The 27,342-nt window shown below is 43.7% G+C and overlaps 2 protein-coding genes across 3 annotated transcripts in view; both read left to right on the top strand.

Moving 5' to 3' along the window:
* The first annotated feature begins 1,864 nt into the window (after positions 1-1,864).
* Positions 1,865-11,505, top strand: herpud1 (homocysteine-inducible, endoplasmic reticulum stress-inducible, ubiquitin-like domain member 1). The gene is made up of 8 exons (XM_019261409.2): positions 1,865-2,219; positions 3,170-3,247; positions 4,026-4,103; positions 4,887-5,056; positions 6,658-6,768; positions 6,852-7,223; positions 9,455-9,560; positions 9,647-11,505. Exons 1-8 carry the CDS (start codon positions 2,067-2,069, stop codon positions 9,827-9,829), a joined length of 1,251 nt encoding a protein of 416 aa, XP_019116954.2. The 5' UTR covers positions 1,865-2,066; the 3' UTR covers positions 9,830-11,505.
* Positions 11,506-11,941: 436 nt separating this feature from the next.
* cetp (cholesteryl ester transfer protein, plasma) overlaps positions 11,942-27,342 on the top strand; it is a 21,034-nt gene continuing 5,633 nt past the window's right edge. Inside the window, exons 1-8 of one of the 2 annotated variants that reach the window (XM_019261363.2) lie at positions 11,942-12,182; positions 12,765-12,975; positions 13,079-13,190; positions 13,272-13,403; positions 14,462-14,532; positions 14,825-14,912; positions 14,990-15,059; positions 15,136-15,196. In XM_019261363.2, coding sequence (XP_019116908.2) covers positions 12,825-12,975; positions 13,079-13,190; positions 13,272-13,403; positions 14,462-14,532; positions 14,825-14,912; positions 14,990-15,059; positions 15,136-15,196 — 685 coding nt within the window. In that variant the 5' untranslated portion in view covers positions 11,942-12,182; positions 12,765-12,824. The remainder of the gene's footprint in view (positions 12,183-12,764; positions 12,976-13,078; positions 13,191-13,271; positions 13,404-14,461; positions 14,533-14,824; positions 14,913-14,989; positions 15,060-15,135; positions 15,197-27,342) is intronic. The other variant, XM_019261364.2, reaches the window with a different exon arrangement.

Raw genomic sequence — 27,342 nt, forward strand, 5'->3', positions numbered from 1 at the left:
TGACTGGTTAAAACCAAGTGAGTTATATATAAATTCACCAGACCAGTCCACCTTCCATATTTTTTAGTCCATGCTGGACTTGAACTGGCCACCCTCTGGTTCCCAAGCCAAGTCTCTATGTACTGAGCTACTGCTGTAAGACTGAAGGGTCCAGGCCAAAATAAAGTGTTGCAGTAATCCAATCTTGTATTAATAAAATCATGGATTACAGTCTCCAGATCTTTACGTGGCAGGTATCCTTTTACTTTCAAGAAAATTCTCAAATGATAAAAGCTGTTTTTCAGGTAATTATACATGCATGAAAACATAGTTATGGATTTTATATTGCATGTCTGCATTGTTCTGAAAATAAGTCTCTTCTCCAGGAGCGCCGCCAGGAGTTTTGGGCCCCATGACAAAAAAATAAAATTGAGCCCCTCTGCGCAGCTGTTGTCACCACATCTCTAGGACCTAACTATCCCAACAAAAGCTTTACAGAACTCTAATTAAAGGCTTGCAGCTGTTTTGCGTCTTGTAGTTCAATACTAGTACTAGCACAATATTTACTGCTGGTGATTTGTATAGCTGCCAGTCTAGTCAATGAGAGCACTCACACAGGGCGCGGCTCAGCAGCGACTCAGTAGCGGCTCTTCGCGCCATGGCGCGAGCTTTCCGCAGGATTTCTATTTCTTCCGCGAGCCGCGGCTAAACCTCGTAAATTTAAACAGAGCACTGCGCACCAGACAGGAAATCAGACAGAGAATCAACATAATAAACTTCCGCCCCCTTTCAAAATAAAACACAATACTCAGTTCATGTAGCTTTTTACAACTTCACATCAACGTTACGTCATGACCGGTGGCACCAGGTGATCAAAGAGCCATCAAAGGGTCTCAACGAGAGACTAATTGTTGAAGTGGAACAACACACAATCATTTATGACACAACAGATGCTTTTTATAATCTCCTCCACGTCGGAGAAGCAAAGTCAGCTGTTTGTTGTTGTTTTCTTTATACACAGTTTATCGCGGGGTCTCGAGTATGTCCAGGATTCTCGCGTGATCTCGCGAGAATACGGCCGGCTCGCTCCGCTGCCGTTCCGCCTCCTGTGTGAGTCCCGTGTAACGCAATTCACTTTTCGCGGTCTCACTGTTTTGCGGATTTTTTTAGTGTCATTTTGCATGCTTTTTTTTACAGCGTACTGTACAGTATGAACGCGCATTGTGTTCTGCATCCTGATTGGCTAAGGGAGAACCGCACTTGTGTTCTGCGTCCTGATTAACTAAGGGAGTACTGTACAAAATGCGTGTAACAAGGAGTATAAAAGTGTGTGGTTAGGGGTTTTACGGCCTTAAAACATGTATAATAATTGTAAAACTTACTTCGCGGATTTCGTTTATTGCGGATTATTTTTAGAACGTATCCCCCACGATAAACGAGGGACCACTGTAATCATTTTATATTGGTGTTTACTAGGGGTTGCACGACTTCAGATTTTTTAAAGTCGACACTAATATGATGAAAGTCGAGTCGACGTCGACTAGTCGCGGACTGGGACAAAAAAAAAAAAAACCGAGGCAAACTTTTTTTGACGTGCGCCATAGATGCGCCGTGCGCCCTAGCCTAACCATTTTCAGTAATTTAAAAAAAACACAGGAGGAGGGAAAACAAAATACCGAACAAAACAACTAGTCTCGACTAGTCTGTACAACCCCTAGTGTTTACCTATTTTTTGGGGGCCCCTGCCAGTCGTGGGCCCTTGGAACTGTCCTAACTTTACGCGCCCCTGCTCTTCTCTAGTTTGTTTGTTCGTTTACCAGACTGAGCGCCAGAGTGAGACATCGCTGCAGACTGAGTGCGCATGCGCACACGGTGACATTTCCCCGAGCCTCCACGTCTGAGCACGAGCGGGCCTGCAGCCAATCAGGAGCGGCCACAGCTGTGTTTGGAAACAACATTCCTGCTCGCGAAAGTCGCGAGCCTGATATGTGTGTGTGTGTGTGTGTGAGTGTGTGTGTGTGTGTCACTCCTCTCCTGTATCACTCTCAGTGAGCTGTATCACCCCGCGATAGTGACACAGAAAGAAAATGGATGTAGGAGAATCTGAAGAGAAGACGATAACTCTGCTCATAAAAACACCGAACCAGGCTCATGAGGACCGAACCGTCGAAGGAGTCCGCCTCGACTGGACCGTGAAGGACCTGAAGACGCATCTGTCCACCGTCTACCCGACCGGACCGGTGAGTTACAGCCAAGGCGAGTTAGGAGCAGGTGTTCCGGTTTAACGAGCGACCGTGTTAACTGGTGTTCACTGTAACGCTAATGTAAAATCTAAACATACAGTATGTTTTATATTTTCAACACCTGCCGTAAAAGCACGACAACCACAGCGGCGTCACAAGTTAACACGGTCGCCAGTTGAACCGAAACACCGGCGGCTGTGTCCTGGTATGTGATGACATGAGCGACAACAGCCATTTCCCTTATCCTGTCTTATTCTCAGCTTCTCTGTGTGTTTTCTCACACCTAACCTGCGCGTTTATCATTATTAATACTAAATGACTTCCAGTGGGAGGTGTTTGTTCATTATTTTCTTCATAAACAAGCAGAAAAGCGTGTTTAGGAGTGTAAAATGTCCCCAAATAAACAAGCAGAAAAGCGTGTTTAGGAGTGTAAAATGTCCCCAAAACAACAGCTACCTCAGTTTGTCTGCTGTCACTGTGTCATTGGACACATTATAAAGTCTTTAATGTGTGTTTTTTTAAAATGCCATATAACCCAAATAAAGCCGAGACTTGTAGCTGAGTGCCTGAAGTCTTCAGTTTTAAATTGGCTGCCAAGTTTCCAGCGTCCCTGCCTGCAGCCCTGAAGGACGCCGAGGACAGACGACGGAGGACAGACGACGGAGGACAGACGACGGAGGACAGATGAAGCCGAGCCAGGCGTAGACTGAAGTTAATGATCGCTGATCAAGGAAGAAAAGTAGCCATGTGCTTCAGATAAGGCTGAGTCATCTGCAGGTGCAGGGAGTGCACGAGGATGTAATAAATGTTCATAAGAACATGAGCAAAATAAACATTTACCATCCCGCCTGTCACATCATCGTCTTAATGTTGATTTCATTTCAAAGCCGTTGTTTTGCATCGTCACTCTTAAAAAATTCAGATTAAACTTGTTTCTTTGTTTTCAGGCTGTGAGCGAGCAGAGACTGATCTACGCCGGTAAACTTCTGCCCGACCATCTGCACGTTAAAGATCTCTTCCGACAGGTACGTGAGGACGAACAAATGTGAATGTTTTCGTCTTTCTTTAGTTCCCCGTGACAGTAAACTGACTGAGGACAAAACAAGACACTCGAGGACGTCGCTTTAAGCTTTGGGAAACATTTTCCTGATGTTTTATGGTGCAAACAAGCGATCCATTAATCCTTTAGCCTGGACTCTAAATAGATAAACATATACTTTCCACAGAACCTGAAATCACAGGTTGATTATACTCCTTTTTAAACCGTCGACAGACTGTCTGCTTTTCCCTCCCCAAACTTTATCTGATAATAAACAGTCCCTCTGTCAAAGGCTTGTTGTGCTTCGTAAGTCTAATATTTCATGTGTCTGGTTCACGGCTTATTGTGTGCGGGATTCCCACCGCGAGGCTCACGTTGCCCCGGAGATGAGATAGCACGAGCTGAAAGAGGACATCGGCCGCACACCACCTGTCGTGTTTGGGACGTTAGAGTTTGAACCGACCCAGCAGCTCCTCTACGAATACTGTGCGAGTCAGAGAACGGCTTGATCCGACACCGTTCTGTGCGTAGAGAAGAATATAAAGACGGTTTCATGGCGTGAAACTAAACAGGAGAACTGTTGTTGTTCAGGATGTGTTTCCATAGCAACTGAAAGAAATCAGACGTAAACACACAACTGAGAGGAGAACCACAAGTCTTGGTTCTGTTTGTAGCTCGTATGAATATACTCTAATCAAACTCTTTCTGCTGAACCACGTCGTCTTGAATGTTTTCTAATCAGGCCTTTATCTCCACTTGCTCAGACTGACTCCATTCCCACGCTGCACCTTGTCTGCGTTTTGAAGTATCAACCCCAAGGACAACTGGGAGCTCGACCCAAGGTGAGACCTTGTTCAGTACGAGTATGTTTTCATGCAGGAAAATGTGTTTCTACGCAGATGATGTGAAGCTTTTTATGTTGGTCCGAGGTCGTGTTGGAAGTTTAGAGATTTATTTTGAGCTCATTTAACGGGAGAAGATAAAAAATGTGTTTTAAAAAAGCGGCTCGATCTTAAAGATGCAACGTCAAACCTTTTTTAAACGACTTCATTTAAAGCTTCATCAAGTGGCCGCGACGTGAATCCACAGCGGAAACGTCCCCATTCTTCATACTGTCATTGGTCTTCATGTGTGTTGATGCGTAAACAAAACCAGTGAAACTCGAACACACACACACACACACACACACACACTGTGCTCAGTCAGTTGAGATATTACATTTACATACTGACCTTGTTTCACACCGTCACCCTCCCTGTGTGCAGCTTACATGTAAATACTGACTTCGATCGTATAACGAAGACTTTCAGTCCGTTCCATCGTCAGCTCTGTGAGCTCAGAGGAAGCAGGTGTGGCTCGGAGGCCGACAGGTGCAGCTCTTCACCTCCTCCCTCGTCGCCGTCACACCGTGGAGCGGAACCGTTTCGGTTCAGCCGTCCTCTCTCGGAGCTCAGAAGTTCAGCTAAAGATAACTTTTCTTTTAGTTTCACGACACGTTGAAGCGTCCCGCTCCGCTTCAGCGAACATCTCTGCGACCCCAGGTGTTAGACCTCACCTCTACAGACGCAGCACGTCACTGTAGGTTCGTCTTTGTGATTGTAACAGTCTTAAACTTGTCTTTGCAGACCAAAGTGACAGAACAGCCACATCCTTCCTCCTCCTCCTCCTCCACAGTCCAGACTCCCAGCACACCAGAGCTGAGGCAGAGGAGGCCGACCTCTCCAACTCCGACTGTAGATGCTGCTGCTGCCCCGGCGCCTCCATCGGGATCTCCTTCGTGGCCTGCGGCTGTGACGTAAGCCACAACTTATGGAAGAAATTCTAAGATGCATGAAGTTGCAGCTTTGGTTAAAAAAACACAAAATATAAGTCTCACTGGATTTAATCAACATGCAAACTAAAAATCAAGCTTTCCATCAGTAAGATGTGTCGCCAGAATCACGTCTCCAGCCCGTGGTGAACTTTTCTAGTGGTTTTCAGAAGCATACGTGTTTCAACATCACCCCTGGCGAGGCTTTACCACTAACTTCCTGTTGTGGTTGATATGAGCCTTTTTTCAGTGAGTCAGGAAACCCAAAACAGCTAATGATACACGATCGTCCGCTCTTCACAGGCCCGACACACTTTCTGCCAAAGTAATTTTGAAGCGGCTGCGCCTACAAAGATAGTCTCTGTCTGAACCTTCTATTTGACAACCAAATCATCAGCGGCGTCGACCAGTCAACAAATCTACGGCAGTAAACGGTCGACATTCAACAAGCGCTCATTCAGTTCCCCTCTTCACTTCCTCTTTGGAGAATCCGTGTCGCCACCAACAAGCGTCGAAGTTTAATGAGATCGAACTTTTCAAAGGCTTCATTAGCGAGCGCCTGGAGGAAGTGAGAGAGGGCTCGCCGAGAACAAGCACTCAACCACATCCGCGATAGAAGATAGCAGCTCAACAAAAACAAGAGTTGTACAGTCCTTTGTAATAAATCTAGAGAAGAAGCTGTATCGAGAGTGAGAGGATTAAACACCTCAAGACAAATGCTGAACCCGGTTTACCACCACCGATCCTTTGACACAGTTATGATATATTTAGAGTGCCTGATACTTTAGAGTGCAAAATACTTCTTCTTCTTCTGGAAATCGCAAAGAAAATGTAACGTTTCGGCTTACGTTCGGAGCTAAAGCGGGGGACATCATCATGAGAATCTGTCGCCAAAAAAAAAACATATTTAAACTGCTCCCAGTCGCACAGATTTCATTAATTAATTTTAACATCAAATTGTAGAAAAAATTGTGCTGCTCGCTTACGTGTTACTGCTGAAGCTGTCAGACTTATAGTTTTGGCTCTGTTAGCTCAGATGTGTCAGGATCACCCACCAACTGCCCCATTTACTCCCATTTATTTTTGGTTACGTGTTCGAGAAAGTCGTCCTAAAAAAAAGAGCGGGAAAATTTAACATGGGCGCTTATGGACGGAATGTTCGGAAGCTAGAGTGAGTCACATGACCGCTAGAGTGGAAAATCTGTACCAAAAAATAATGTTTAAACTGCTCTCACGGCCACAAATTTCACTCTACAGAAATAATTTGAACATCAGATTGTAGAAAAAATTGTGCTGCTCGCTCACATGAACCTGCTGAAGCTGTCAGACTTCTAGTTTTGGCTCTGTTAGCTCAGACGTGTCAGGATCACCCACCAACTGCCCCATTTACTCCCATATTAACTGAGAGCAGAAATTTGTAGACGTACCATTTTTTTACCTCGCTCTAGAGGTCACATTTTTTAACTTTAGCCACACAAATTAGATATCGCCGTGTTCAGGAAGACCTCAGGATGCTTAGAATCACATCCATTCATTGATACGACCTACGGTTTGCTGACAGCTGTCTGGTATTCTTCTCCCTGCAGGCCTGGAGCGCCACAGATGACCCCGCCAGCCTTTCCCACCTACTCCCTGTACAGCCCTCAGCAGTTACTGTGGCTCCAGCATGTCTACGCCCGACAGTATTACATGCAGTAGTGAGTTTTTATTCACACACTTCGTGTCTTCCTTCAGCCTCGCACTAAGGCGACACACACACTAACTCATTTTCCACCAACAGCCACGCAGCGTTGGCGGCAGCAGGCACCGCCCCCTCTCCACCAGCTACGACCATCGGCCAGTACCCGCCCGTTCCCGCCCACCAAGTACCCGTCCCGGCCCCCTTGGCCAATCAGAACCCCATCGACAACCTGCCGGTGAATCAGAACCCGGCGCAGGACGGCGCTTTCATCAACCCCGGCGGCGCCAACCAGAACATGCGGATGAACGCTCAGGGCGGGCCGGTGATGGAGGACGAGGAGGAGCTGGAGCGCGACTGGCTGGACTGGTTGTACTCGGCCGCGAGATTCGGCGTCCTGCTCATGATCGTGTACTTCAACTCCAACCTGAGTCGCTTCCTGCTGGTGATGAGCACGCTCCTCCTCATGTACCTGTGAGTTCAGCCTGTTTGCTTTTTACTCTGACAAACTACCAAACTGCTCGAGAAGTACGTAACGCTTTACGGCACTAAGTCACACAGCAGCAACTATTTCACTGATTCTGGTGAAACTGGATCATATTTTATGGAGGAAATGTTTTCTGGTTTTCCCTCTGATGTCCTCCGGCTGCTCCGCCTCAACTCTCTGTGATTTACAGAGTTTATGATGGACAGTGAAGTAAACTGCTGACAGCTGTAGCTGCTGTTAGCTCATGTTAGCTCAGTCTGTTAGCTGCTGTTAGCTAAAGTTAGCTTAGTCTGTTAGCTGCTGTTAGCTCATGTTAGCTCAGTCTGTTAGCTGCTGTTAGCTCAGTTTGGTAGCTGCTGTTAGCTAATGTTAGCTAATGTTAACTCAGTCTGTTAGCTGCTGTTAGCTCATGTTAGCTCAGTCTGTTAGCTGCTGTTAGCTCATGATAGCTCAGTTTGTTAACTGCTGTTAGCTCATGTTAGCCCAGTCTGCTAGCTGCTGTTAGTTCATGTTAGCTCAGTTTGTTAGCTCATGTTAGCTGCTGTTAGTTAATGTTAGCTCAGTTTGTTAGCTCATGTTAGCTGCTGTTAGCTCATGTTAGCTCAGTTTGTTAGCTCATGTTAGCTCAATTTGTTAGCTACTGTTAGCTCATGTTAGCTCAGTCTGTTAGCTGGGGAGTGTTAATGTTTGTACCACAGGAGTTTTAGACCAAGAAGAAGAAGAAGTTTGCAGGTCTGGGGGAATACTGACGGGGAACAGAGCCGGTGTCGTGCCAGAACCGGAGCTGTATCAGTATTGCAGTAACGTTAGCTTTGACTTTGGACTGTGTTGTAGTGGGTGCTGGTCGTTTGTTGATGTTAACAGACTAGTATTGCACACTGTCCGTTACCAAAGGAGATTTGGACCAGAGCCGGACGACCGGGCTCAGCAGCCTCTACGGACATAATGGCAGAGGAGAAGAGAGTGAAGAGGACGCTGACGGAGGAAGCTAAGAAGAGAAAAGGAGAGAGTGAGCGAGCAAGAAGCCGCCGGACAAGAGTAAATGTGGGACTGACTTTTAGTGGTTGGTGAGACAGACGCCGAGCTGGGCTGACTGCTGCTGGACTAGGCAGTGATATCAGCTGCTGCTGTTGCTGCTGCTTGATATTGACATCGGATACTTCAGCATTCAGGAAATGTCCTTTCAGAACCTGTTCTACCAGAACTTGAGAACAAACGCAGACGCTCCCAGACAAAACAAACTTTCGTATCATGCAGCGTTTGTCTTTGAGTAAACACTGCTCTGCTGCCGATTTCAGACTTTTAGCCGAGCTTACTACAGTCCAATATGTTTGTATTTCGCACTCTTGACAGGCATTTTTCAGTTTGAATCGATCATCAAAGAAATAATAAATCTAATAATCATTCACTGCGCTCATGAGCAGTGGATTTCTGTGCTAGTAGATGTCAGAAAACAAGAGTGAAAGCTGTAAAGAATGAAAGTGTAGGACCCGCTTGTGGTGCAACATCAGGTTCTGTCAGCGTGGTTCCGCCTGGAGACGGTCTTAACTCGCCATCCAGGGCGGCTGTAGCGTGGCTTTGTCTACATGAAGCACGAGATGACAGGACACACGGGTTCATTGGTAAAACATTGCACAGTTTGATGTCGGTCGTTATCGTCGCTTCAGGTCGTGTCGTTCTTTACTCAACATGTCCGACTCTCACACTCTGTTACATAACATGACTGCAAATACACACACACACACACCTTCCATCAGTCAGACATGCAGGTTTAAAAGTAAATCGAGCTTCAGGAGAAGGAAACTATAAACCGTGTGTGTTTGTACACAGGATACAAGGACACGGCCGCGATAACACACAGCTTTTCAGTAATGATTACTCATCAGCGACAGGAAGGTTAATGTTTAAAGACACAAACAGCTGACGTCTCTTTATGTCCCCACGCTCACGTTTGTAACAAGAGGAAGAAGTGTAATCACAAAAATGGAAAAAGCAGATTTAATATTTAATATGAAGATGGACATTCGTGGCAGTTCATGGCAACAGAGCAGACGGATGAAGATTCAACATGTTATCTCCGCTTTGTTTATGAATGAGGTGAAGTGACACTGCAGAAAAACTACACACTTCCTCTTTGTGTGTAGTCGTGCAGAGGAAATGAAGATTTAAAAATCAAAGTGTGCTGACACAACAGCTGTTTTCTGTTTTTCCTCCACAGACACACCGCTGGCTGGTTTCCCTTCAGAAGACGAGTCCAGGTCCAAGAACCAAACCATCTGCAGCGCCCTGAGGTCCAGCAGAACGAGAACAGGAACCCGAATCCAGTAAGAAAACCTCTTATAAACTGTTGGACATCCTGCACGTAGGCACGAATGTTCCCCTTTCTAACGATGACTTTGTGTCTCTTCAGGCTGACGATCTCGCAGACAGACAAGGGGAGGAACCTGCTGCTGCTCCGGCGGACGGACCGGACGCGATGACGGCGGTTTTAGTGCCTCCTCACAGGGTGTCCGTCATGTGGACGGCCTGGGTTTTCTTCAAAACGTTCTTCTCGTCCCTCATACCAGAGGCTCCTCAAGGCGTGGCCAACTGACCTCCTCGGACAAGATAGAGACTTTATTTTTTTTGTGGGTGGGGAGCAATAATCTCTGGAGATGGTGGAAGATTATCGGAGCTGTCAGCTCAAGAACGAATAGAGACGAGGGCATTGTGCGGATCAACAATGACTCAAACCTTCCCGTTTAGAAACACCAGCAAACTGACACAGTGCTTTGATTCCCAAAGGACACAGAGGACCTGAAACATTTTTAACAATAAGACCAAACATCTGCTGTCTGACTGATTTTTCCTTCTACAGCCGCCTGGATTGCTTCGTTATCCGTGAAACAACAGCTGAGGGTAAAACACGAAAGGAGTTTTCACGATGAAGAAAGAACAATGAAGAAGTAAAAATCCACGCAGACAGAACCTTCATGTTCGACAGACTTAGCTTCTTCCTATGGAAGCATAGAAAGGCCAAAATGATTAATGACAAAGAAAAAAATATGATTTTAGGTGTTTTAAAAAGAAAGTTTTAGTATTCACAAACTATCTACAAGCTGGTCGTTAGTTGTTTTTTTGAAAATCAAGAGTCAAAAATATCAAACAAATTTAAAAAGATCATTTTGGCCTTTTTTGGCCACCATACAGTCACTGAGAAGTGAATATTTAACTGACAAACAAAATATGAACAAAAACCAAGATTCACAAAATTTAAAAATAACCATCTCATGTTTTTTTTTTGTTTTATTATTGTTTTTATTTTAGCTGGTTCTGTTTTGGGTGGATTTTTCTGGTGATTGTGACCAAATACAAAATTTTGAAATTTGCTTCTTTCTGCCAAATCGTTTCATTCTCTGTAAAATAATAATAATGATAATAATGATAATAATAATGTTGCCATGGTAAATAAAGTTTAAAAAAATATATAAAAATCAAATATTTTGTATATATAATATAGTATATGTACACGAAGCACTTTACAACATGTATGTTATGCAAACGTCAAAAAGAGGAGGAAGAAGAAGATTTGAAATATAAATATGAAGTGTGAGTTTCAGGTAAAATCCCATTTAAACAAAATAAACGTTTTAATTTTCTCTCACATTGATTGACAAACCTTCGCCGTCACGTATCGGATACGTAAACGACTTTGTGTTGATGCAGGTACTGGTCATTAAAGCTTTGTTAAATGCTGTTATGTGACCTGAGTCTGTTGTTTCGCTTCTATTAACTGATTGTATTCAGTATGCATGTTGTTTTATGGATCTATAATATGGAATAGGTGGATTTTTACTATATTAATGTCACTGTAAAACGGGGGTGCATTCCATTTTTAATAGAATAAAAAAGGTCCAGGGTGTAACATTTAAGGGGATCTGCTGGCAGAGATGGAATACGATGATTATAACTATGTTTTCCATTAGTGTATGATCACCTAAATATAAGAATCAGTATGTTTATGAGTCTTTGCTTTGGCATTTTCTGTTTTCCCTACGTGCTACGTTGTGTTCAGTTGGTTGCATTCTGTAACTTCACCACCAGAGGCCACTAAATCTTACACACTGCACCTTTAAGTAAGTGGTTCTCTTTAATGACGGTAGACGACCGCGTATAATTGGAAAAACCTTTTAACGTTTAAGTTTTTGTTGTTTGTCGCTTCTTGGTTGTATGACGCGTGTGTTTAAGGAGACTCGCAATAATGGATGCAATAAATGTTCTTGACTTTAACGCGTGTCTTATTGTGTTGATTTGGTTTACACTCTTTGTACTCACAAAAACTGGATCTGCAACCAGAGTTTGCTGACCTCACACATAAACATCGAAGGTCATGCAGTGCACACAGGGGCCTTGAAAACACTCAGCTTAAAGTGGCCCTACTACAAATACAGAGCTCGCTACAGACGCGTGCTCATGCCGAAGTGCTCTTGAGCAAGAAAAGGCCTGACTAGGGAGTCCTCATGTCAATGTGAAGACAGACGGCTAACGCTGGATTCTGGTGGTACTCCTAGAGACTACAGTACAGTCTTTATATGTGTGTTTGTTTGCCCAGTGCTGACCTCCACCCCCACCCACACCTACCCTCATCTAGATCAGTTCCCCCCTTTTGTTGTTATCTCCAGTCCCGTCTTTGTGTCCTCCTGTACCTCCCCCGCCCGTCCTCCCTCCAACCGAACTCATTCAGCTGGGATCTTTGGAGGAGGACAAATAGACCCATCAGATTCTAAGAGAGAGAGAGCCAAGAGTTCATGTTACAGTCAGCTTTTGGATCTAGTTTCCCCAACCTCGTGAGCCGGCACTCATTGAGTCTGTTCAGAGAAAGTTGGACCCAAAGGTTGCTGTGGTTTTACAGCTGTTGTAGGGTAACTACGAAACAGTACTGAGGATTTGAAAGGCATCTCTTTCGGGTATGTATACTGGTTGTGATAATTATTGCCCTACATTTTCAAGTGCTAAAATCTGCCAATGGACATGTAACTTGATATTTTTATCCTGTACTAGTTTCCTTGGTGAATATATCAAAAGAACATCCTTTGTTTTGATATTAAATGTCTTATTCTAAGTAGTTTGTGTATCTACCCGACGTTTTGTGGAACTGACGTGATAGAAAAGGTTGCACTTTGACCAGTTGGCGTTTGCCTTTTCATCAACAAGTGTGAATCACACAAGTTATCTGTCCCTGATTGGACGAAGGGTATTGATTCCACTAGATAGTTGCAACCCCTTCCTGGCGGTGGGGAAGACTGGATTGGTAGAAGGTCAGTAGACCGAATGGTTCTCTCAACAAGAACCAATGTACGTCCACAAAAAGCTGGCTGACATTTTTATATATTTTCCCCATACCTGTGTGCCAAAGCTCATTTGAATTCGAGTCTAATCTGGAGATAAAAGCAGAATTTGAAGTGACATTAGATAAGATACTGCACAGGAGTCACCTGATTTCATCTGTATTGAGGAACACTTACAAACATACGGTGAACTGCAAACAGTCCACAGGGTTATAATCCTCATCTGACTCCCAAAGAGGTGAAACCACCTCCACGTGCACGATGCCTTGTGATGTTTTCCCACCACGGCTGCTCCTGCTGCTCTTCCTATCTGCTGCGTTTGGGGCATCCCAAGGCTGCCAGCCGGACCCAGCTTCAGCCTACAGGTTCACCGGCACCGTTTGTCGCCTCACCTATCCTGCAGCTGTCGTCCGTGAGTAGGACTTTGACCCTGTTCTGGTGTTGAGAGATTACCTTAGCCTTTCGCTTGTTTGTTTAAATATCTTTCACCATGTGTGTTTGTGTGCTGCCGGCAGTGAACGAGAAAACCACCAAAGTGATTGAGGCAGCTTTCCAACATGCCAGATACCCAAGTATGAAGGGAGAGAAATCAGTGCTTATAGGCAAAGTCCTTTATGGCCTGGACAAGTAAGTCGACACACACATGCACCAATACACACAGATCGACATAGGTCAAAGGTCATAAAATCGTGTATTGTTTCTCCGCAGTTTGGAGATCCACAACCTGTCGATTGGTCGGAGCGAATTTGAACTGCACCCAGGCAAAGGCATCGGTATGGAAATAAGCAACGTGTCCGCATCCTTCAGTGGCACCATCCAGTATGGATACACCAGCTGGCTGTGAGTGTGTTTGTGACAGCAACATCCCACATCGTTCACTTGTTCCAATCCATCCGTTTGGGGTTAGGGTTGTTGAGGATTGAGACGGTAACCTTCTTGCCAACCACTGCACCAGCAAGAAAAGTAAAGTCTATCCCATTGTGGTTGTCAGAGAAAATAGATATAAAACATTAAATATTAGTCACATTAAGCCTGTTTAAGGCCTGGTCACACCAAAGAGCAGCACTGAGAAATTAATCTGTGCTTCTAACGAACTATTTCCTTCTAGACCACAAAATGGTAGAATGCACCTTTCATGTTGGGAGTGAGTTGCTTCCCCAAGTGAAGGAGTTCAAGTATCTCGGGGTCTTGTTCAATCACGAGTGATGGGAAAACAGAGCGTGAGATGGACCAGTGAGGCGTTTACAGTACAGCGAACTGTACTGGACTGTTGCGATATTGTGGATACAAGTGGTCGAAATGAGCTTCCTCAACCTTAGAGATGGGGTGAGGAGCTCGACATCCAGAGGACAGTTCAGAATAAAGCCGCTGCTCATTCATGTTGAAAGGAGCCAGCTGAGGTGACTCGGCCATCCGATTAGGATGGCGACGACCAACTGGGAGGAGACCCCGCTGGCAGAGTCCATTCGAACGCCCTGCTAAACCTGCTACCACCATGACCCATTCCCCTGTAGTTACACACATTAGTTTTCATGGACTGTCAAGGTGATGTTTTCTCTGTGGCACCTAAATACAAGGCGAGACAATGCAACCTCTGAAAGAAGAAATACAGGAACACATTCCTACAAATCAAACGTTGATTTAATTTGCAACAAAGCTATCACTCATTTTACTCTTCAGGACTTTTAGAAGTTCCTCAGTTGGTGCTAAAAGCGCTTACAGCTCGCTGCTGTTGTTTTTCTCACAGATTACATCGGTCAAACTGTGACAACAGCTGTCTGTGGATTTCCTGTTGAGTTTCTGTGGGTTGCACCTTCTACCGTGGTTGCATCACTTTGCACCAAGTTTCCCAGCAGTTGATAGTAAAATGATTTCTTCTTCTTCTTTTTTCTTCACAGTGGGGATGTTTCACAGTCAGTTGATTTTGAAATTGAGTCTCAGACTGATCTTGGAATCAACCCCAAACTTTGTAAGTACCTTTGGAAGACAAGACTAGGCACAGTTCCAATACCTTATATCACATCATTATCTCCTGTTAAACACGAGAACTTACAAATGCAACCCATGTAGCTTAATGCTAAACTGGTGACGTGGTTCCAGTCAGTCGTGTAACCTCTGCCGTCCCACTTAAGCCAACAGGTGACTTGAGATTTGTTGATCATGTCAGGCAGTTGTAGTCATCTTTATGTTTAGCCCTCATTTTTACATCCAAACCAAATATCTTATATTTCGCCTCATATGTCCTCTGTTACCTCTGTCAGACTGTGGGAAAGGACAGGTAGCAGCGGACACGTCAGACTGTTATCTGAACTTTCACAAGCTCAGTCTGCACCTGCACGGCAACAAAGAGTAAGTTACTAAACTGAACAGCTGACGGTATCATAAAACACAGACAGCGTTAACGTGTGTTTGCTGTTGTCGTTCAGACCAAACTGGCTGAAAAAGCTCTTCACCGACTTCGTCACCTTCACTGTCAAAATGGTCATAAAGGGACAGGTGAGAGAAACTCACCTTTCACTCGTCACTTCACAGTGAACACACCGAAAACTGATGAGTCTGTTCTCAAATGCAGATCTGTAAGGAGATCAACAAGGTGGCAAATATACTGGCTGACTTCATACAAGAGACAGCAGGTGTGTTTATGTGTGTGTGTGTGTGTGTGTGTGTGTGTGTGTTATGTCTTTTACAAATAGGGTTGCAAAATTCGGTGAATTTTCAAAGTTGGAAACTTTCCATGGGAATTAATGGGAATAAACTGCATCATCATCAAAACAACCAGATTTCCTGCAGGTACACTTGATGATCTGCTCTTCCTCAGTCACATGCACATAGCACACTGCTTACTGCAGGTCTATTGAGGCCACGCCCCCTACCTGCACAGGTGATCTCTGTACCTGGACCACACTTTAGAGCCCAGAGCACACAGAGACTGTTGAAGACACACATTTGAGCTGGTGGACTACATGATATTGTTCAATAAAAGAATTCAAACTTGACAAAGTTCTACTTACAAATAAATCTGTTGACACGATTCCCATGGAGTTTCCAATTTTGAATATTTCCAAAATTCCTGAGCTTAACTTTCCACCCTTTTGCAACCCTGTTTTCAAAGCGCTATTCCTTGGTAATTACAGTACAGGTGTTCATATGTTATCTATATAGATGTCTCTAAACATTAGTGTGTGTGTGTGTGTGTGTGTGTGTGTGTATGTATGTGTGTGTGTGTGTGTGTGTGTGTGTGTGTGTGTCACAGAGCATGTTCTCACTGATGGGAAATATCAGAATGGATTCGGTGTAACTGCTGCTCCTGTTCATCACTGCTAACTACATAGAGTCATACCACAAGGTAAATAATACCTGGAAATACAGCCACATCCAAACCTTCTTAAGTCCTTCTGGCTCATACTTGGATAGCCAGTCGTGTTTTAAGTTTCTTGTAGAATGAATCTCTTTGTTTAAGGCGTAGAAGCTCATTCTGTCGTTCTCCGTTCATCCCTGTCTTTCTTTTTTTATATATATAATATTCTTCAGGGGCTGACTAAATACACAACAACACGTGGCTGTGATCGATGACTCTGTTTTCCACCCCAGTCAGCTGACTGAAAACAGGATCTCTACTTCTGGGTGTCAGGTCAGTTGTTTTCGAGTCAGCGGTGGGTGCAACATGTACGAAATGTCTATCTCACTTCCTGCTTTCCTTTGTCCTGCCTTGCCAGTGCAGAAAGAATTATATCGCCTTTATCCGTTTATTCACCGTCCTCACAATCTTCCCTGAATGTATCCATACAAAAATCTGGCAGCACTTCGAGTTTTCTGGACCTTTTTAGAACACTTTTTTGCTGTTTAAGAGTTCTTTACGTCACAGTTGCAGAACTAGGTGTGTTGAAGAACCTTTTGTTTAATAATCTTTTAGAGTACTGATTGTTGGTTCTTTAAGGCACCTTTGCAATAATGAAAACCAACAAACGGACACTTTGGACACTTTTTTTGTGAACCTGAATATGTTATGTATGTATGGCTTTAATTAAAGGCTGCTACATGCCAAACCCCAAAACTATTTACACGAAAGTCTGGAAGAACTTGATAAAAATGGTTCTTTAAAGAAACAATTGATATAACATTCCATGCAGAACCAAAAAGGTTCCTGATGGGTCACCATGAAGAACCACTTCACATTCAAACTCAGACCTTTTTTTTTGAAGGGCATATCACTGTTGTTGCAGATATATTTAGAAAGAAACATTTAAAAATGTTGCTATGAACGCATTTTGAAGAATCCTCTCAGCACATTGCCCAAATCCAGATTTTTTTTGGTATTTTTGCTTGTGGGCTGCTGAAACATAAAAATAACCCAAGAATTTTTTTTATAACTTGTCTTTAACCTCAGACCAGTTCTTTGGGCCCATGATCAAAGCCGCTCACCAAGACGGACGTTCCAACTCAATGTGTCTGGAGCCAGAGCTCACTGTAAGTACGTCAGATATGGCCTGTAACATATCCATCTCTGTTGGTCTCATTTTATATTTCTGAATGTGATTTTCAGGAACTTTTCAAGACAAATCTCACCAGTGCCATGCCTGAATTTATTAGAAAGGTAACACGTTAAACTCCTCGTATCTCCCAAATACAAACATATAAACCTTGTCAGGTGAGATATTATTTTGTGTGTGGTTTTGTGTTCAGTGTCTGGAAACAGGTTCTCCGGAGCTCAGAGTGTGGAGCGTGCATTCTCCCTTCATCAACACCTCCTCTGACTGGGGTACGAGTGTCTTGCAACGGCCTCTGGACACTCTCACGTGGGAGTCAAGACACGCCAACGCTCACCTTTGTAACGGACACTGCCATTATTCTGAAGCCATCTGGAGACAGATGTTGACCAATCCCACACTATCACACCACTGTTTCACTCCTGGTACCGGCATCCCAAAGGGACTGTTTGTTTGGGAAAAGTTTTAGTGCAGCTCATTAGTTTGTGTGATTCATTAAATAATATCTCCATAATTTGAGTTTCATTTAAAATCTGATGAAACCAATGAGCAATGCATTAAAGCTGAACATATGTCAAAAAGGTCCATGAAAAGTAGTTAAGTAAGTTAAAGTAGTTAGTTAAGTAGTCCGTTAAAATCAACGGATGAATGGTTGAAAGGTCCAGTTTGGCCACATTTGACCAAAACCAACAAAGTTGGCAGCTCATTTTCAGGTGATTACACACAATAGAACAAATACATTCCCATTTACCAAATTCAGCCAAGATCGCATAAAGACCACACACTGGACCTTTAAAGCGAACTGAAATGATAATTTTCCAGAGAAATCAACATATTGCGGGTGTTTTTGGTTAAGATAATTTACCCAGTTACGTCCTTGTCTAGGGTGTGGGGAATAATTGTTAATAATCACAATCACCAGTATTTATTTGCCGCCCTAAACCGAACAAAACAGGAGAAAAATGTACCAAAATAAAGGCAGTTCACTCCTACTGCGTCTGTTTAAACAGTGAATATTCACACTGAGGCACAGTAGAAAGTGACAATAACCAAAGGTAACAGGTGAGCACAGAATCTCAACATCTGGATACACCAAGCGAAGAAACTCTTTCCAAGAGCAAATGGGAAGAGGCCTGCTGCATTGTCAGCCAGGTTCCTCAGTTCTCTGGATCTTGGTTTGGTCAGCCCCAAGATCCCAGACAAAAATCAGAAGATTCTCGAAGAGAATTAGGTTGGTCCAATATCTGTGTATGTAACTAAATCCCCTCAGATCCTCAGGTGATTATGTCAGCCAATGAGCTCCATAGGTTTTACACGCTTGTCCTTAATAATAATGTTATTTTAATCCACTCAAAGTCATTTGAAACACGATCTTGGTGGGCAACCACCTAGTTAAGGGGCGATATTCAAATGTATAATGCATCTTCAACATATAATTACTGTCCTTTTCAAAATCAGAGGACTACTTCATCACAGTATTGGTCTAAATTGTTTGAGTGCAACAGATGGAACTGTGTGTAGACGAGGCCTTTATCATGATTGATTGTGAGTCAGTGCACGTTTCCAAACATAGATAAAGTCAGATGGTGACATCTACTGGCTAACACGGTATACAGGGCTGCTTACAGGCTTTACAGTGTTCAGTCGCCTGAGCAGTGGTGATGGACGCCTGAGGCTACATTGTCTGTGTCATACTGTAAAGTCTGTGCGGGTGATGTTTCTTTCTTTGTTTCTGAGTCTAGGATGTGGTCGTGGACGTGACGCTTCCTACGCTGACAAGAAACTCTTCTGCGGGGCAAACCTTCAAGTAAGAGCTCTGTTGTTAATAATTGCCTGCAGAGCTGAGTCCATCGAAAACTGAATTTAGCTACACACCCAAAGAGAGGCATTCTTGGTTTCACAACAGGAAGCTGCTAGTTGATGTCGATGGAGAACTTCCATACAAAGACAGAAGTCAACTAAAGACCTCCAGTTACTAGGCAACAGGATCCACCACGCCTGAGCCAGGAGATGTGAAAACACTTTTGGACGTGTGAGGAGGTTGCCACAGTGGCACACTCAGGTTGTTCTGAGCAGAGGTGGGCTCAGAAAGCAGATACGTGATGTATTATGGTCAACCAGATAAAAAAGTTCGGCTAGTTAGTTTAAAGATTTCGTAAGACAGAGGTCGTATTCAGACCAAAACAAGTAATCGATTTTTATATTGGCTGGTCGCGTGCTTGTGGGCACATGACACATGGGGCCCCAGGGGGCAGCTTAACTAAATGATGGTCTGATTGAGGTCTCCATGGTTTATAAGCTTCAGTATCCAGCAGTCTCATCCTGTCCTGTGCTCCTTCTCTCCAGCATCTCTGTAACGAAGCTATGCTGCCTTCACAGAATCACAGGGTAAGACTTTTTGACTTCATTTCACTGAAGGAGAAGAAACTACATGACACTACACAAAGGCAGTGCAAGTGCAAAGCCCAAGATCATGAAGGAGAATAGCACCCGCTCTTTCTTTGATATTTAAGTGTGTCGATCATTCTTATATCAATGTAGATCATTCTAAGATGCAGAAGTAAATCTTTAAATGATTTTGTCGTGTACTTGTTAAAACGATGCTGATTTGAATTTTGACTTCCATCACCTTCTACCTCCTTCTGTTTCCAGCTGATTGATGAGACACAAAAGAGTTCATAAGAGAAGCCGTGGAGAAGATCGGCTATCCCAAAGTCCTTTCTGGTAAGAGACCAAGAAACGTACGTAGAAATAAAGTTAAAACATCGACGGTTGACCCAACGTCATCACGAGTTCTCCTGGAAACTCAAATGTGTAATGGACGGAGTTGGTAACGTGTTTGTCTGTGTTCCAGTTCTTGAGGTCGTGATCACCAGGCTGTTGAACAGACAGGGAGTTGACTTATTCGACATCATTAACCCGGTGGTACTCCTCGAGACGTGAGGCTGATTTATTCTTTTTTAAAACTTTGTCACGTGGCGCTCTGTGTGTTTGCTGTCACTTAACTCTCTCTCTCGCTCTTTGCTGCAGGGCTATGTGGTCATCGAGATGGACTTGGTTTCCCTATCACCTCCTGGTCGACTTCCTCAGGAAGACGCTACAGGACACTCGGACCACATTTTGGTTTTAGTTACCCAAAAATCAACAGTGTGCACAGAAAACTCATTTTGATTATTAAAAACAACCCGCTCTGTTTTTGTAAATCTAGAAAACAAAGATGTGGACAAGCTGATTTTTCATTTCTGGACCTCCGCGACGACCATATCCATGGATGAAGGAAATCAATTATAACGAACTCATGAAAATAACTGTATTAGATTAAAAACACATGACACTGAACGTTCAGTTAACCAGTGAGGTCCATCGTTGTTGGCAGGACTGAACCTTTGCGAGGGAACCCCCCAGTGGATTTCAAATCCATAACAGTTTGGAACAAGATGTTGCACCTGTCCTCGTCTCCTCCCGGTAAAAGACAGGTTCATACATCCAACAGTCAAATAAAGAAGAAACATGTTGTCTTCACTGAAGTCTTTTTCTCTCGAGCTGCTGCTCGTGTTCAGTCAGTTATGTTAATTCAGAGTTACTTCTTTAACCCAATCAGCAGTCATGGCAGTAGTTGGCTAATTAGCTGTTGCAACATGTTAATTTGATAAAGACCGGTGAACATAAGATTAAACAATACATGAGTTCATATGCAGAGATCTTATTCATTGACGTGTCCCCTCTGAGGAGGCAGCAGGACTCGAAGGTGTACTCACTTTTGTGGCCACCAGGTGTCACGGCTCAGCTTTCCAACAGGATGTTTTATTTGTGTTTGTCACAAAAATAATAATAATAATAATTAATAATAATAATAAATAATAATATATTATGGACCATAAATATTATTTAGCTCATCATTGTTTTAATTGTTATGACTCTCATTGTGAGTACTGATGTCTGGGATGATCATAATCTCATAGAAGAAACGTCTGCTCGAGCGCGCTGAGATATTTGAACTGATTTTATTAACTGGGAGAAGTTCCAGTTGAAAAAGGTATTTGACATTAAACATGTCCCAAAAAAGAAGTTTCTATAGTACATTAGTTTGTTTCATTTAGTTTCCAACAAAGATATTTTAAAGAAACTATTTGATTTAGTTTGTTTTTATCACTGAACGGGCTCTGCCATCTTAAAGGGGGACTGAGCTTTGTCGTTGAAGTCACCTTAGCTTGCTGTGAATGGGCAAACTGAGTTTGTCTGTGTGCGCTGGTGTTTAAGTCATAATGTGCATGCGTGTTTGTGAAGATTTCCACAAGGCTGGTCACAATGTGGTTGCCCCCTTTTAAATCAGAATCAGAAATACTTTAATAATCCCACTTCAAAACCATTTCATGGTTGGTTTATGTTTGTGGTTACTTCTATAATTTACTCTGGGTCCAGTTCATCTGGGTCTTGTGCATTTGGTATCACCTGGTGTTGGGTTTTTCCCCAACCCCCCCGAGTTCTGCTGACCTAGTGCACTACAGAGAGATATTCAGTTTAAGGAAGACACAATTCTTTCACCTTTGCAAAGGGAACCCAGCATACGACTCGCGTCTGCCTCTCCGCTCCGGTTGCTGAGTTCTGCTCATCTGCTGTTCAGGCTCGTTTTTATTATCACACAAAGGAAATAGGTGTTACACTCTTAACAGGACGTGAACATACATCTTTCATGCATCTTTCATGCCTAACAGTGGTAAGACAACCAAAGCAGGATGCGGCTGGCTGACCCTATGGGGTAAGACATCTCGTGACTGGTTCTAATCCTGAGATTTCCTGTTCGACCTGGGTAAAAGTTTCCTGTTTCTCTGCTCACTTAGGTAACAACAGGCCCCTCTCTGTGTATTACCCCAGAGTTGTCTTACAGTTGCACACACACACACATAGCTGTTTTATCTTGTCATGCATTCATCACAACACACCAATAAACACTTAACACACAAAATGATTGAACATTATACACATTCTCACACTGGTCACAATAATAATATAATAATAATAATAATATAAAAATAATAACAATAATAATAATAACTATTCTGCTGTTTGTTCTTTGTAAAATAATAAATCAGTCAGTATAGCTCAATAAATAATAAGTTTCCGTTTATTCATTATATTTAAATGAGGGGGGCGGGGCCTCCTACAAATATCATGTTTACATTTATTCAAGTAATCTGATTGGACAAGAGACACCAAACTCAGTTTAAAGAAATAGGTGAACATGACGTCATATGTGGATCATAATCAATCACTTTCACTTTCGTTTCTCTGCCTCTGTAGATGAATGTTTGTGTCTCTGAGTTTAGTTTCGTTTCGGTCCTCCTCGCAGGTTTAGTTTCGGGTCCGCCCTCTTTATAATCAGCTGTTGGGGCCGTGGACTCCGTGACAACATGTTCTCGTGGAGAGAGACAGCCAGCGGGCTTTCGGCTCAGACACGGCGCACTGCTCGGTGAGTGGAGCTGATGGAGCTGAGGGACTGACGGGGTTCATTACTCAGACCTCGGGTAGACATCTCGGACCTGTCGGCAGGTCGCATGTGGCTCGCTTCGTTAAACCAACGGAACTCGTTCATCATCCGAACCAACCAGAGAGAGGACGGGACGAGGGTCCGAGGGAAGCAGAGTGAGCATGCGCAGTTTAACTGACTTATTTGATTAATGAAATAATCAAGGCTGGAGTGTGTGTGTGTGTGGTGTGTTGGTGTGAATAATCAGGTATCGACTATGATAACCAGTAAGTGGCCTATATTACTGTGAGGTCACTGACAGTATAAACATGGATGTAATCAAACAAAGTGAGTGTGGGTGGAGCTGAATGACACCTGGTTGCTCAACAAAGCCACCTTAACCACACCCACCTGTCAGTCAAAGCGTCCACGCTCTTAATCCTGCATAACTTAAGCCTTAATATAATTGAACAGGTGAGTTTGATATAAATTCACCCAGTACAGTTTGTCATGAACGGGAAAATTAGCTACAGAGACCAAAACTGTTTTTTGTACCAGGCTGTAAACATGTTTATTTCTGCTGTGGAAGTTGGACATTGGGACATGGGGACTTATGGAGACTGACTCACTTCTGAGCCAGCCTCAGGTGGACGTTAGAGGAACTGCAGGTTTTTCGTCTAATTCTCCCTCGTCTGATGATACAGTCAGATCTAAATTTGCTTTCCCATTCATTTTCCCATGTGGAAGAGACAGAACAAAACAGTAAACGTGAAGCCACCACAGACCTTCATGGGTTAATGGTCTCCATTCTTTATATATAAAACGACGGTGACACAGGGCTGCGCTTCAGGACGCGGTGACCTCGTCAGACTTAATGCGTCCGTCCAGATCAACTGCAAACAGGCGGCGCCGATCTGAATATGAATCCAGATCCTGTTTTGTTTTTTTTGCATTGACTGTTGATCGACGTCTGGAAAACCGGTCGGATCGGTCAAACAAGCTCCAAAGACTTTTTTTTTGCACTGGTTGGTCAGAGAAAGAAAGTATTGTCCTTTATATGCCTCTCTCATCTTATCTTTTTTAAAGCTAGTGCCTACATACCCACAATGCATCCAGGCTGGACAGATTGAACGATTCTGTAGTGGCAACGTCACGGATACGACGTCCAGTCCTTTAAACTGTCACAGCAACAATAACAGTAGCATCATGTTCAGCTTCTACCTAAAACAAGTCAACCCATGATGATGATGAGTGATCATGATATGATGATCATCAGATGATGGATGATGGGTTTTCCTCTTTCAGAGTTTGTGAGTAATAAGAGAAGATCCAGGCCGTGAGCTGTGGGGATGATACGGTCCACTCTGCTGTCTGAGAGAGGGCTCCGTCCTCCACGTGGACGCTCACACTTCACTCCTCAGTCAGTGGTTTGATTAAACTTTATTTATCCCACAACGCAAACAAAGTGTAAAATAGAGCAAACACAAAGAACAGTCAGTAAATCTTCACTTTGACCATCATCTGCTTCTCGTCCTCACAGGCCTCGGCAGTTTCTTCAGTGACATACCGGTGTCTCGTGTCGCTGTGGGAGTCACACTCGAGTCGCCCTGACCAAAGTGTACGGTAACGTGAACTCCAGTTGTCTGAGAAAGCAAGCACAGGACTGTGAGCTGAACACAGTGCTGTGATTCTCCACAGATGGTCAGGTTACACATGGGGTCAGGACTCCAGAGGTCAGCTGGGTCTCGGGAAGAGAAGCTCGGCGCCAGTTTCACCCAACACGTCCGAACGTGGCCGCGATCCCCCTGGTCCAGATCGCTGCAGGGGGCGAGCAGAGCTTCCGCCTGTCGGTCTCTGGAAGTGTCTTCACTGGGGCAGAAGAATGACTGTGGGCAGCTCGGCGTGGGGGGGCGACAGGAAGGGTAATAAAAAGCAGTCATTGGATCTTAGATTTTATGAAACATATACTGTTTTTGGTTACATGTTGTCTGAATTTTAATTTACTTTCTACAGACCGACACACACCAACTTCGGTTTGTTCTCTGACATGAAGAAAAGTGTTCACGTCTCCTGTGGAGAGGACCACACGCTGTTTTGACAAAGGTGAGACGATACAGAACACAACACCGAGTATTTACCAAAGAGCGTCAACACTAGTGATGGAAGTGAGGCCGTGATCCAAAACATTGAGCTGAAAGACACTAAAACGGCTCCAGGAGATCATGATATAAGTAGTAGTCTTTGGATCCATGATCCACCACCAACATGGGACAATCTGAGGGGTCTGGTGGTCTGTCAGTGGTGAGAAGTTCTGTAGATATATCTAGTGGTGAAACGTCGAGAGATTGTGAACTGATCCTGAAGTGAACAGGAGACCAGCGTAGGGATGCAAGAACTGGGGTGACGTGGCCCTCGAACTTCCAAATGCACGGGTCCTAGATTGTTGTGGAGAATTTGCTGAAAATCTGGCACCAGGTCAGTGGGAGAAAGTGTTCCAGGAGCCTCTGAATGTATTTATCTTAGTGTTCACCTTCAGCACATTCTAGTTACAGCCACTGTTGTCTGTTCATCAGTTTCTTCGACCGGGCAACGTGAGATAGGCTGGCACCAGAAATCATGACTTGCATACAAAGAGAGGAGAGCGCTTCTCTGATATGATTTTAGTTACTGTCTATGACTCAAGGCCAATGTGGACCCTGGTAACCGAAGGATAGAAGATTCCTCACACAGATCAGATCATTTGATTGGAAGAAGCTGTTTTTTGTGTTTACGTGTGGCAGACACTGATGAAGGTGGAAAACCAGCGTTGATATCACGAAAACAGTTTTCGTGTTGTTCTTTTTGTGAAGAACACGATGGAACTGCTTTAACTGATGATTTTGTCTGCTTTGCTTCCTCAGACTGGTGTGGGTGTTCACATTCGGCTCTGGTCAGCAGGGACAGCTCGGACACAACTCGTTCCAGCGATGAACTACGACTCGGCTCGTTGCGGAGCTCTGGGGTGCAAAATTGGCAAGATTGCGTGTGGACGGTACGGTACAACTCCTCATTGGTATTTGTTTCTCTAATGACATTCAAATGTTAAAAATGTTGTTTGTCGTGTAGTTTTCTACTCAGACATCACACGTTAGTGTTGACAGACACAAGAGGTCTACTCGTTTGGGCGTAGGGAGCGAGGCCAGCTGGGACGTGGAGAGGAGAGTCACCATCTGTGCCGCTACCTGTTCAACTACCACAAGGTGAGAACAGACAAGTCATCAATCATATAAACACATGAGTGATTGTATGAAAGAGATTAAACTTTTATTCCATCACTGTTTTAAGACACTGCTGAGCATCTTCAAGTTCGACGTCTTTGCTGGAGGAAACTGCTCGTTTGCAACCTGCGCGTCTAACGAGGTACCAGCAGGAACACGTACTGCCACGACCGGACAGGTGGAGGTTTATTCATGTGAACATCAACTCAACGTGTTCATTTCACAGGGAGTTCACGAGGCGCCTACCATCGTCGACAATGCAGCGCAGAGTTCGTCTTGAAGGTGTGATTGACAGATGGATCTCTGAATGTGACTCGAAGTCTTGGAAAAAGATAAAGCAGTAAGTCCATTTTAATCTCCATCAAGCCGTCACTAGGTTTTTAAGAACAGGGGGGCTGAACCCCCAAGGAGATGCACAGGGTGAGAGAATGTAACTTTGACCCAAACAACAACAAAGGTAGGACGTGCAGAGATTGTCTGTAGTGTGTACGCCAGGTTTTTATGTGTCAAACATGGATTATAGGGGACTTTTTCTGTTACTAGCAGCAGTGAACAGGCCTAACGCACCATCGTGACTGAAATAACTCGTCTGATCTCGACTAAAAATGTTGAATCTTCACAGAAAGTTCACAGGGCATTTTCGTCTGCATCCTATTTGAATAACAGCTTCCCGAGCAAAGTAACACAGTACATCATCTTAATACGCGCGTCTGAAAGCGCCGCTGTGCCTAACTCCTGTTTTCCTTTGTTGTGTTCTTTAAGCCAAGAAAACATTTCCGAACGTCGCCGAAGACTCCGGCTTGAACTGTCACGCGCACGACAAGCTTTCAAGAAACTAGTGAAAAAGGACAAATTGTTGGCCGAGGTATGTAACAGAGATATACGTGAGGTGTATGAGTCATTTTGTTGAAGCTTGTTAAATAGCATGTCAAATTAAAAATAATGGGAGTCTGTGTAAAGAAAGAATAAATTTTGTCCAATCAAAGGAGGAAGTGTTATTAACCACCCAGCCCAATTTGAAGATTAAAAATATCGACAAGTTTATGAAATCCAGTTTGTTTAAAATCAGGTAAAATTAATTCTCCAGGACTGTGGGAGCGTTTTGAAGCGACGAAACGTGTCAATGAGTTCAGAAAATGAACAAGATGACTAAACTTTGAAACCTCTGAGCTGAGAGGAATCATCCTGTCCTTCTGCCCGGGTGGCCTCAGCGTGTCACGAGCACCCTTAAGGCACGCCCACAAAATCCTGAAACTGAAAACTGTTTTCACGTGTTTTCAGCAAACTATTTCCAACATATTTAATGTGTTGTTGAAAGAAATCTCCGAATTGCCTTGCCTGACTTAAACGTTATGATTGATGACAACTTAAAATGATTTAAAACAGATTTTTTGTGGTCTCCCTTTTGGGTTTTAAGCTGTTCCTCCATCTTTCAATGCATCTCCAATATTGTTTTATAACACGTTCGGGTCATGGATCTTTTAAAGTTCGGGCAGACTAACGTCCTCTATTGATCCACTTTGTTTGTCTTCATTGCTGTAACACACTCTGTCTGCATCTGATTGTTG

This window comes from Larimichthys crocea, chromosome XX (genome assembly GCF_000972845.2).
Source record: "Larimichthys crocea isolate SSNF chromosome XX, L_crocea_2.0, whole genome shotgun sequence".
Classification (NCBI taxonomy): Eukaryota; Metazoa; Chordata; class Actinopteri; family Sciaenidae; genus Larimichthys; species Larimichthys crocea.

Coding starts and splice junctions, on each gene's coding strand:
- herpud1 (XM_019261409.2), top strand. CDS start 2,067: ATGGATGTAGGAGAATCTGAAGAGAAGACGATAACTCTGCTCATAAAA. Junction 2,220..3,169: donor CCGTCTACCCGACCGGACCG/GTGAGTTACAGC, acceptor CTTTGTTTTCAG/GCTGTGAGCGAGCAGAGACT. Junction 9,561..9,646: donor AGAACAGGAACCCGAATCCA/GTAAGAAAACCT, acceptor GTGTCTCTTCAG/GCTGACGATCTCGCAGACAG.